We start from the raw sequence: 12724 nt of genomic DNA on the forward strand, positions 1-12724 counted from the left end.
CTTCAAAAACAGACTCCAGTGAGAAACTGCTGAGCTTGAAATTCAAACTAGATACCATTAACTTGGGTTTGAATAGAGACTGGGAGTGGCTGGGTCATTACACATATTGAATCTATTTCCCCATGTTAAGTATCCTCACACCTTCTTGTCAACTGTCTAAATGGGCCATCTTGATTATCACTACAAAAGTTTTTTCTCCTGCTGATAATAGCTCATCTTAATTAATTAGCCTCTTACTCCACTTTTCATTTTCTCTGTATGTATATATATATCTTCTTACTATATGTTCCATTCTATGCATCCGATGAAGTGGGCTATAGCCCACGAAAGCTTATGCTCAAATAAATTTGTTAGTCTCTAAGGTGCCACAAGTACTCCTGTTCTTAATGGGAGTTTTGTGTAACTCAGGCTGCATTGGGCTCTTAAAGTAACCATGTCAGAAACTTCATCTAGCTTGAAATATGTTGCTGCCATCTGGTGGCTCAAATTCACCATTACCATCTGTACTGTAAAGTGATTTGGTACAATTCATCGTAAGAGCTCCAAAAGCAGATAGTGATTCTGAATTGTTGTGGTTCTGTTACTGAAACTGTTCAAAGTTTTGTGAGGCTTTACTGCTCACATTCCATGTAAAATCACCTACTATTACTAGATCTTTATATGGTGTACTATATTTTCTGCAATAGCAAAGGCCAAAGAGGTTTACTTAAGAGTTCATTTTTGGCCTGGCTTTGTGTTGGTTTAAGTAAATCTCTTTGCACTGTTGTAAATATACTTGCTATGGAAGAGTTGACATTGATAAAATGGACTCTCTATATTGAAAAATCTTATTGCATGACTCATGGTTCTGTGGTCACCCTAGTTGGGACTCAGCCATGTTACCTTCTCTCATGTTAATGACAGTGTCAGGGTAGAGAAGTACCAAGCAAAATATTGGTCTTATAGAGTTTAGTTTTACTTTTATTAAGTTTTAGTTAATTATAAGTGTATTGAAAGTAGTAGTACATATTAGGAGCTTAACCTGGAATCTATCACTTCCTTTATAAGTCTTTGGACAAGGGCTCTTTTTCACAAATGCCATCGCTGGACCAAAAAAAAAAAAAAAGAATTTTTTCCTGCATTGAAGTCAGGCTTTAAAGACTTGACTATATGACTGTTTCCCTGAAATGATATTTATAATAATTCTGTGGAACTTTTCATCTGCAAGAATTCCCAAAACAGTTTGAAAACTGAAATACATATTGTCTGTAGGGATCACATTGCTCATCACTAAAATAGAGCTACCTCTGGGATGGAACACCGCAGCTGGTCAACATTCCGCAGTAACAGTACATCACAGGTTAGGACAGGGCATGAAAAATACCATATCTTATTAGAACATTAGGGGAAGTGTATTAATTAAACACAGCTATTTATAGAGCACCTTAGGTATTTTTTTAGCTGTGAAATATATAAAGTTTACGAAACAAAGAACAAAATTTGTGTAGAAAAGTATTAACAATCCAAGGGCAGTTTGTCTAGTGGTTAGAGCTAGACTAGTAGTCAGAAGCTCTGAGTTCTATTATTAACTCTACTTCTGACTGCTATGTGGCCTTGAGTAAGTCACTTAGCATTTTTGGGCCAGTTTTTCCCTCTGTAAAATGGGGATAATAATGGTTACTTACTTCATGTTAGGGGTATTATGAGGATTAGGGATTTTTTGTAAAGCACTTTGAAGATGAAGAGTATACGATAAATATTATGAATGGATATAATACACAAAATAAACAAAGTGGTATATGCATTGTATATGCAATGTAACAACAATAGTGATGCTTCATGGTATAGGTGAATATTCATGCAGAATTTAACAAGTCAGAAAAGAGTTTCCCAAGCCGAGATCTAACCAGAAATGACCAACGTCTTTCTGTGTTGTAGTGACCTCAGAAACATAGCATTAGTGCAGCCCATGTTGCAGTACCTATTTTTGTGAAAGCCACTATAAGTCTTAAGGCTCTCACAGAGTTCCAAATTTTGTAATGTGCTTTTTTGAAGTGTGTGTAAATGACTGAAGCACTGTTTTGGCTGCTGCTGGCAGCAGGCCTACTTAATATAATATTAAATGATCATTCTAGGTGTGTCACTGGGACTATAGGTTTGACATCCCCATTGTATAATCTTATAACCAACTTCCAGTTATATATTGTTCCACAGTATCTGAAAGTAGTGATACACAATAGGTGTGTGGTTATATTGTCATACATTTATTAAGTGTTTGGTGGGAGGTCAAAGACCCATGGTAAAATCTTACTCCCATTGAAGTCAATGTAATTTTTTCCATTGACTTCAATGGAGCCAGAATTTCACCCCAGGTGCAGATATGACACTAACTTCACATGTCATGGTGTGTGGGTTTTTCTAAAATAGTTTATGTATTCCGACTTATGAAAGTCATATAATTATATGGCTTGGAATACTCCTAAACTAAAGTGATTGCATCTACAATCTTCATCTTTTAACCATGTATTTGTGAGAGAGAATGGTTACATAAAAGAAAAGGAGTACTTGTGGCACCTTAGAGACTAACAAATTTATTAGAGCATAGGCTTTCGTGAGCTACAGCTCACTTCATTGGATGCTCATGAAAGCTTATGCTCTAATAAATTTGTTAGTCTCTAAGGTGCCACAAGTACTCCTTTTCTTTTTGCGAATACAGACTAACACGGCTGCTACTCTGAAACCTGGTTAGATAAAAGGAACTTTTGCATAATGGTGTCTGAAATAATGCATAATACTACAGCTGTCAACTTTTGTCTGCCTTTCCTTAAAGGTCTGGAATTAACGTTCTTTTCTGGAGTATATGGAACCTGTATTGGTGCTGTGAATAGATTTGGCACTGAAGAGAAAAGTCTTATTGGACTCTCTGGTATTTTTATTGGCATTGGAGAAATTTTAGGTGAGTCTAAAGAAATTAAAGTTTAAGTATAAAAAATGAAGTTGTTGAGATTATTGAAAAGGTTGTTTCTAAACAAATGTACAGTGCACTATACATGTCAGACTTGCAGGAAAAGTTGCATATGCAAGAAGTAAAGTACAACTAAAATCTGCTACAATACTTGGCGGGGTTAGACTAGATGACCCTTGCGGTCCCTTCTAACCCTATAATTCTGTGATTCATTATTGTGCTGCATCTTGTGTAGTCATTTACACTAGTACAAATTGAATGCAGAGAAGGATGTGGAATATTACCAGATAAGAGTCTTAGCATTTTACACCCACTTTGCATTGATATAAATGACTATGTAAGACGAGAACAATAGTGAATCCAGTCTATAGTGTTAATAGGCAATTTTTAGCATTTGTACATCATGCTTTTATGGTTAGCTGCGTCTGATTTACATTTTTGTATTGGCAAAAAGAAAAGGAGTACTTGTGGCACCTTAGAGACTAACAAATTTATTTGAGCATAAGCTTTTGTGAGCTACAGCATCTGATGAAGTGAGCTGTAGCTCACGAAAGCTTATGCTCAAATAAATTGGTTAGTCTCTAAGGTGCCACAAGTCCTCCTTTTCTTTTTGCAAATACGGACTAACATGGCTGCTACTCTGAAACTGATTTTTGTATTGCTAAGTCTAAATCTTCTTTTTTATAATAAAAAGCTAAGGCTGTACGCTTAGAGATGAAAGACTAAACGTATACCAAGAGTAAACTTAGTACTCAATTAAAATGACTGAATACAAATCTCAGTTTACTAAATCAAAATATCCTACCCTTTGCTTACACTAGAGTATTTTCATGTAGCTAACACCATTGAAATCCCACAACTTGTGAAACACCCTGAATCCACACAGGCATTCGCACCATGGTTGTAATTGCACTTGCTCTGAATGAGGCTAAGCATAGTATTATCCACCACTATTACCCTTCAGCAGGGGTTCTCAAACTTCATTGCACTGCGACCCCCTTCTGATAACAAAAATTACTACATGACCCCATGCAGGGGGAACAAAGCCAAAGCCCAAGGGTTTCAGCCCCAGGTGGGGGGCCTGTAACCTGAGCCCCACCACCCACAGCTCAGGACTTGGGCTGTGGCCCTGGGCAGTAGAGCTCAGGCTTTGGCTCAGCAAGTCTAATGCCAACCCTGGCGACCCCATTAAAATGGTGTCGCAACCCACATTGGGGTCCTGACTCACAGTTTGAGACCTGCTGTCCTTCACCATTGCAATCCCTCTGTAGATAGTAAGTACTGGCAGAGCAGCTGCAACAATACAATTAGCCCTTTCAGTACTGTTCCACAAAGCTCCTGCCCACCTTTCACTGATGGCTCTGACAGCCCAGAGAGTTCACCTCTGTTTCCTGTCAAGTTGCATCCCTCCCACTGTGGAACCAAGGTACCACTTGGTTGATCTCAACTCTGCCAGTCCCTCCTTCAGGGTCTATCATAGATAAATTTCTAATGTACATTTTCAACATGTGCTGCCATATCTGAAGTTTGGATTCTTTCTTTACACTATACATATATAATTAAATGGAAACTTTTTAAACATGTTTCTTTCTTTTTGTCATTAATCCTAATAATTATAAAAGGAGTACCCGTGGCACCTTAGAGACTAACAAATTTATTAGAGCATAAGCTTTCGTGAGCTACAGCTCACTTCATCGGATGCATCTGATGAAGTGAGCTGTAGTTCACGAAAGCTTATGCTCTAATAAATTTGTTAGTCTCTAAGGTGCCACGGGTACACGGCTGCTACTCTGAAACCTAATAATTATGTATTCTTTTCCCCTCCTACAGGTGGAGGATTCTTTGGCTTAGTGAACAAAGATAATCGCTTTGGCAGGAACCCAGTTGTGATGCTTGGCATTGTGGTCCATTTTTTAGCCTTTTATATAATTTTTTACAACATACCAAATGATGCCCCCATTGCTTCCTTCGAAGGAACAGATAATAGTGCTTATATGAATCCAAGGTACAAAGTGTTTTGTTTCTCTTGATCAGTGTAATTCGAAAGCATAGAAATGTAAGGCTGTGGTACGGGCCTCAAGAGGTCTTCTAGTCCATCCTCCTGCACTGAGGCAGGATTAAATATATCATGACCATCCCTGACAGGTGTTAGTCTTCCCTGTTTTTAAAAACCTCCAATGACAAGGATTACACAACCTCCCTTGGTAACCTGTTCCAGAGGTTAACTATCCTTATACAGTAATTAGAAAGTTTTTCCTGATACCTAATTTAAATCTTCCTTGCTGCAGATTAAGCAGATTACTTCTTGTCCTATCCTGGCTGGATGTGGAAAAGAGTTTATCGCTGTCCTCTTTTTAACAACCTTGGAGAGAAGCAGCTTGTTCTTCTGTTGGAAAGGCAGCTTCAAGCTGTTTTCATTGACTAGTGATCAAGATCTTAGAGAAGGTTTCCACCCACAGTTCTCCATTCTCAGTAGCTTCAGATGTTATAGCAATTCATAACAAAATGTATGGGGTTAAATGGCAGGTCAGAATGGTGTCAGTTCATACTAGTGCATTGTCTGTGAACATTATTATTGATGGTCTGAGAAATGACTTTAGTTATCATAGATGCCAGTGATTTCAGTTATTCTAATATACCAGAGGGCACAACTATACCACACACTATGACAGCAATTTCTAAAGCCAATTGAATACTCATTGTCCAGGTCCACTCCATTAACTTGTGGCCAGATTCTGCCTGTCCATTTCCTGGGTGCTCAGTTTGGGGAGTGGGCATCAGAAACTTTCTTGCCTTGTGTATGCATGAGCCAGGTAAGGGCCAAGAAGAATTCTAATGTCTGTGGTCAGGATATTGCAGGATTACTCTGTTTCTGTGCCCCCATTGTTCTACCATCTTGTTTCCTCCACACACATGTATGAAGGAGAATGAGTTGAAAGGGAGCAATCCCATGTTTAAATACAAGTAACTGCTAATTTGCCAATGTAAGAAATTGTGAACATATTAATGGACTTGCGTTAAGCATTATATCTGAAATTTTCTGCAATTTGAAAGGTGCTTTTTAAGCCTCCCGTATTCATACAGTTTTCATGCTCTCCATATCTGTGGCTATCAGATTTGTGTTACTACTTTTCTATTGCCTGGAAAAGCATTGTGAGCTTGGTGGCTGCAGGCATTAAGATCCAGATATGCTTGCCCATTAACAGAAGAGGAGTCCCAAAGTGAGATAGTTGTTTTAGCAGCTCCAATTCAGTGTAGGATTGACTGGCTGTAGCACTGGCAGAAAATTTAGAATTTTAGAGTACAAAAATCCTGTAAGGAAATATATCTACAACCCACATCAGTAGTTTTCCATCAAAATTTAAACCTGAATTCAATTTTCTACTTTTATTTCCAAGACAAGTCTGACAAAACAGGTTGTTTATATTGAGAATCTCTATGTGTACTAGCACTAGCCAGTAGCTGAATTAAAGTTGGTTTCATTTTTCCCTGCAGCAAAGAGTTGGCCATTTTATGCAGCTTTCTGTTGGGACTAGGAGACAGCTGCTTTAACACCCAACTCCTCAGTATTTTGGGGTTCCTTTATTCAGAAGACAGTGCACCTGCTTTCGCTGTCTTCAAGTTTGTCCAGGTATTATATTTAGTCAAATAGCAAAGTCACTGTGTATGTGAAAATGTCTTTTGGGTATATGAATAATTAGTATTCTACTGAAATAATACAGATTTATTTTAGTGAGCCAATAAATTTAATACTATCTTTCCCAGAAAGGATGGGAGCCTGTTCTGTCTTCTATGCAAAAACTGGTTCAAGTAGCAGCCCTTGGTTCAGGAGAACAATATAAAAGTGCTGTGTTAATGTATTGAGGAATCAGGCACTCTCAGGTTTTTGAGTGTGAGCTATTGATAATGGTGGGTTCTGCTTTAATGTCTAAAGGCATGTTCAGATATGCAGATTCTGATTTTTGGTTTAAATATTTATTTACTGGAAGAAGTCTTTAGATTGGGTAGTAGGTAACAGCAAATGTATTGGTTAAATGTTGGTTTCCAAGTTTTTAAAAGTTTGTACCACATGTCACTTGGAGTTACCAGTTGTGCCCAACAGTTGGTGAGGGGAGCCTGGGCATAAGAAGAATTGAAATGGTCATTTCACATGTCTTAAACCATCACCCCCAAAATACTTATAATTTTGTCAGTTGTGGATTAAATTAGAAGCCCTTCTCATAAATGATTGCTTTCTCCTATTCTGAATGGGTTGATAAATAGCAGACATGGAGCCCAAGTGGAAACCTTTGTGGTTTTGAGCTTTCCCAGATCCTGGATTGTGATGATCAGAAAACTGAGGCATGAAGATGTGATAAGAGTTGCCCAGGGTCACACAATAAATTGGAGCTGGGAACAGAGCCCAGGTGTTCTGTCTCCCAGCCTTGTGCCTAATCCACTAGATCACAGCTGCTGTGTTTGTAAGGACTTTATTATTTCCAGTGATTTCCTGATGCACCATTCTGTTTTGATAACATTATCCAAGATAGTTAAGTATTTAACGTGATGATGGGTCAGCTAATTATAAAAGTTCTTTAATCTAGTTGGGAGCTAATGAGTTGTAGCTTGAATCCTTAACAAGGATGGAGTGCATTTAAGAGCTACACTTGGTAGAAATTTGCAGTTATGTCATACATGCATGCCTCTGGTTCTGTAATAAAGTGCTGTAATACTGGGAAAAAATTATTCAGATTATTGTTTTATATACTGTACTCATTCCTTGGATATGTTGTGCATGAGACACAGTGGTTTCAGTACCAGAGAATTGCATATAGGATACTATAAACACCCTTCTGTGCGGTGTTCAATTCATCCAGTGAACCCCATTTAAAATGACAGAAATTAAAACTGAATTTTCAGTGTATCAGACCAAAATAAATATATTGAAGCCTTTTTACATTTAATATCTGATAAAGGAGTACATTTCTAAGAGAATTAAAGGCTAAATATCATTCTGTATGCATGTCAGTAATGATAATCTTTACATAGAACAGCTAGACTGCATACCTGCAGTGATAGCCTGTGTTTTGTGTTTTTTCTTTCAGTCCATCTGTGCTGCAGTCGCATTTTTCTACAGCAACTACCTTCTTCTTCAGTGGCAGCTCCTGATCATGGCAGTGGTTGGGTTCTTTGGAACAATCTCCTTCTTTACTGTGGAGTGGGAAGCAGCAGCATTTGTTGCCCGTGGCTCTGATTACAGGAGCATTTGATCCAGGTGTTCCATCAGCCTGATGTGAGGAGATGCACAGAAACATATTTATTGAAATGACTTGAGAAGGTGAAAAGATCACATTAGAGAGGCAGGGATGAAGGAAGCCTCTGTTAAAGCCCTTTCAGTGTAACTGACAGGAACAGTCATAATGAAACATAGAAAAACAAAATGCCAAAATTAAAAGGCTTTCTTTCTTATTTTAATTGACATTGATGTGCAGAAATCACATATTAGAAAATGGAAGGAAAACTGGGGATCTGTGCATTGATCAATTTTATTCGGCTACATCCCTTTGCTGAGTGCCTATTTCTCTTAATTTCTCTCCTTGTGATCGGGTACTATAGAAATTCTAGTTTCATTCCTCTCAAATAGTTTTAATTTTACTTAGATCCAAGCTCTGCAGACTCTTAACTTGTAAAAATTCCTTCTGTGTATGAGGATACAGTGTGCTGCAGCATGTCTATGTATCCGAGAAGCCAATCTAACCCAGGGGCTTCTGTCGCAATAGAGGTGTTCTAAGGGGAATATTTTGTGATGCTGTGCCCCTCCAACCCTTGGTTCCTAAGTACGTAACATTGTTGATACCCTATTTTATAGCTTAAAATTTTATCTAGGATCAGTTTTTAAAAAAAGAGAGATTGTAAGTATTATGGGCTGATGTAAAGTATATTCGATAAATTTGGACAAGATTTTCTTTATTTTAAGCTTATCAGAAGGGTAAGTAAAGGCCAAGATGATTAAGGGCCTGAACCTGAGACATGTGGAGCAACTGAATCCCCATTTATATCAACAGGTATTGTAAGTGCTCAGCACCTCTCAGGATCAGGCTATAGATTAGGTTGGCTGCCAGTACGTTCTCCAGGAAATGCTATACAAGGAGTCATAAAGACACGGCTTTCAGCCTACAGACATTGGGTTCACTGGCATTATTCATGCTTAAAGTTACTCAGGTGTACAAGTATTTACAAGATCAGGGCTTATGTTAGATGTACATGTTAGTAATGACATCTTTTGATGGGCACGCTTTCCCATTTACCTCTTTAAAGCCTGGTTAGAGGGGAAAGAGGACTGTAAAAATTGTCTCGTTACTGTACAAACAGTATCTGCTCCATGTGCATCATCTAAGTAATATCTGAATAGCTGATTGACAAACATATTTTATTACTCAATAGAACATAGGAAGAACATGCAATAATTTATTCTGCATCATCAAAAAAACCTGGCAGCTAAGTTTTGGATGCAGAATTGTTATACTGTAATTGGTGATAATGTATGCAGCAGATATAACACACCTAGATTTTGTTTACCTAGTTGAACTTCCAGTGCTGGCAGTTATCAATTTGCTTACTAGTCAAAAACTCTGAAGAAATTAAGAATAAATCTGAATACCAAGGTGGAAACTTTTTAGAAACACCTTATTAGAAACATTCTTGATTTTTAGCAAAGTACCATCCTTTGTTAGACTGCAAACCTTTTGATGAGCACGGTTGGTACGTTGGCTTCTTGTATTTAAAGATGATTAAGAAAGATTTAAATGATGTTTCAGTTTCTCATACTATGTCATAACTACTTAGGCGAGTATGGAGGATAAATTTGGTATTGAATTAGGGGAACCCTGTACCTTTCTGTATCTTCGTGCCCGTCTCAAAGTGGTGCGTTACGTGAAATCCTCATATGGCACAACTTGGGTGACCAGATGTCCTGATTTTTAGTTCTTTGTCCCACATCCCAACTGATGCATGGTCGGGATGCCATTTGTCCCAATATTGTGGCTTTGGCCGCTCTGGCAGCCTTTTTTTTTTTGCTTCCCCCATGTATCCCGATATTTTGTCCGTTTCATCTGGTCACCCTATGCACAGCCAAGCCTGTGCATAGTAAAATGGCACTGTACACAGATTTAGGGGTATTGGCTTTGGGTTCACTCCAGGTTTCTGCTGTGAGGTCAGAAAGGTGTTAGTGAGAGGATTATTGAAACCCCAGATACTTAGCTGGGAAGTGGATAGGTGAGGGAAACTCAAGGAAACCTTATTGGTCAGCAGGAGTTTCACTGAATAAAGTGTAAAAGGGAGTGAGATGGAGAAGAATATGAAAGGGGAGAAAGGGTTAATATAACAATTCTACTTTGTCAGTCAAACCAAAGGGGAAATTCAGGACATGGAACCAAATTGAATCAATTTATATGATGTAGCTGGCTGCACATTAGTGCCTCCCATCCACTTCTTTTATTCAGTAATTTCAAATATAATGACAGGTTTCAGAGTAGCAGCCGTGTTAGTCTGTATTCGCAAAAAGAAACGGAGTACTTGTGGCACCTTAGAGACTAACAAATTTGTTTCTCAAATTTGTTAGTCTCTAAGGTGCCACAAGTACTTCTTTTCTTTTTTCAAATATAATATTTTTTTATATACCATTCATGAGGGGGGGAAAAGTAAAGACATTATGAAATCCTTCAGTGATTAGGTATTTTCCTACTGCATTCTTTTTTATATTTTCTTCAAAGTACCAAAAGGCATAAAGAACTTTAATTAAGAGAGAGAAAAAATCAATCTTCATACTATTCTTGTAGTCTGTTCTCTGCACACCAGTGGGAGAAGATTTTAATTGCTAAAAGATCACAAGGATCATTCTGTTTGGTAATACGTGGGTGAGCAAATTGGTGCTTATGGTGATGAGAGCCTTGCAAATGCATTAAAATAATACAATTTCATTTTAGAAGGTAATACTTATGATGAGATTGCTTTTAAAAATGGTGCTTTTTTAATGGATGTCTGTGTGCAGTGTTGTTCATCTGGGATAACAGAAGTATACAGAATGCGTTAGTAAAATCTGTAGGGAAAGATTTTCACCTCTAAATTTTCACAATTTCAGCAAGTATTTTGGATCTGATTTTCAGAGGTTCTGAGTACCCGACCTCCCACTGCTGACAATTAGAGTTGGGGGTTCTCAGCACCTGTGAACATCCAGAGCCTTTTTCTTTTTCTATTCTATCTGGTTTGACTCAAAACCAGATAATGTAAAACACAAGGAAGGCTCAGAATTACTTATTAGGTTATTAAAGTGAACTAAGTTTTCTTTTTTGAACCAAGTTTGATAAGAAATTTACAAAATTCTTCAAGCCACATTACGAATATCAAACATTTTAAAACTGCATACCCTATAAATGTATGCACTACTGTTGTAGCCCTGTTGGTCCCAGGATATTAGAAACACAAGGTAGGTGAAGTAATATCTTTTATTGGACCAACTTCTGTTGGTGAAAGAGACAAGCTTTTGAGATACACAGAGCCTGACCTGAGGAAGAGCTCTGTGTAGCTTGGAAGCTTGTCTTTCTCTTTATCATGTTTTAATTTGAATTTTTAAGAAAAGTAGAAAAAAACCCTCAATTATTCAGGCAACCATATGATATATAACTACATCTAAACTTGCAGACTTATTCCTGTGGAATGTCAGAACATGAAAAATACATTCAGCTGCACAGAATAAAGCACATTAGTCAGCTGTTTGGATACGATGATCAATAAAAAGGTAATAATGTTGACATCTAATTATGCTCCCATCTCTGTAAGCATTTCTAAAGCTCCTATCACCATATCTAAGCACTGGCAGTAAGAGCCAATTGAGATGAGTGGGGTAAAGTCACATTTCTCTTGGCATTTGAATCACTGCCTACTGAATTCAGTTGTGTTCTTTCCATTTTTTTCAATGTGAATTTGAGCAGGGCCGGGCTTTCTGTGAATTTGTTGTAGTCTGGTTTGCATGCTTCAAAATCACTGGTGCATTGGTTTATACTGGGAAATTATCTCCAGAAGCAGAACTATAGATTGAACTTGGTTAGCTGCAAAGAAATATATTTGTTTGTTTTTTGTACCCTTTACTCTTAATGTTGTAATGGTTTCAACTTCCTGTGATGTCACTTTGTGAGTCCTCTAAACAAATGGCAAAATCCTTAGGAACAAAGAGGAAGTAAAAACTGATATTCCTGACTTTTGAATGCAACCCCCCGCCCCCTTGATTTTTTTTTTTAAAATAGGCCTGTATTCATCAGAAAAAGCATAAGGGTGTATGTAAATTTCTCTTCATTTTGCAGTTCTCAAAAGTTTAGATTCTTATGAAAACAGCAAAATGTATGGAAAGATGTTTTGCAGTCTGGATGTCTATATTCCTTGTTCTTCGCTAATTGATACGTTTTAATTTGTATTGTTTTAATTTTGAGTATAATCTACACTAGTAGGTTGGGATGAGAAGGGAAACTCTTATAGTGGTTTATTTTACAAAACTAGGGCCAAATGCTCAGCTGGTATAAATTGGCAAACCACCAATTGACTTCAGTGAAGCTATACCGGTTTCTATCAGCTGAAGATCTGGACCCAAAAGTTGTAGTGATCCATGGCTACTATTCTGTTTGAATGTTGCTAACTATTCTCACAGAAATTACCCTACGAGTGTGTCTTCACTAGAAAATTAGGTCATGTTTGAAGAGTTGTGTTAAGTAGCACAATGTTAAACACAACTTTGCAGTCAATATAGAC

The 12724-nt window shown here is 37.6% G+C and overlaps 1 protein-coding gene across 5 annotated transcripts in view; it reads left to right on the forward strand.

Moving 5' to 3' along the window:
• Positions 1–12216, forward strand: part of MFSD11 (major facilitator superfamily domain containing 11) — a 28483-nt gene extending 16267 nt beyond the window's left edge. For 4 of the 5 annotated variants that reach the window (XM_038370584.2, XM_038370583.2, XM_038370578.2 and 1 more), the window contains 4 exons: positions 2810–2935; positions 4775–4949; positions 6440–6575; positions 8029–12216. In XM_038370584.2, coding sequence (XP_038226512.1) covers positions 2810–2935; positions 4775–4949; positions 6440–6575; positions 8029–8193 — 602 coding nt within the window. In that variant the 3' untranslated portion in view covers positions 8194–12216. The remainder of the gene's footprint in view (positions 1–2809; positions 2936–4774; positions 4950–6439; positions 6576–8028) is intronic. The other variant, XM_043497315.1, reaches the window with a different exon arrangement.
• The last annotated feature ends 508 nt before the right edge of the window (positions 12217–12724 follow it).

The sequence above is a fragment of the Dermochelys coriacea genome, chromosome 14, assembly GCF_009764565.3.
Source record: "Dermochelys coriacea isolate rDerCor1 chromosome 14, rDerCor1.pri.v4, whole genome shotgun sequence".
Classification (NCBI taxonomy): Eukaryota; Metazoa; Chordata; order Testudines; family Dermochelyidae; genus Dermochelys; species Dermochelys coriacea.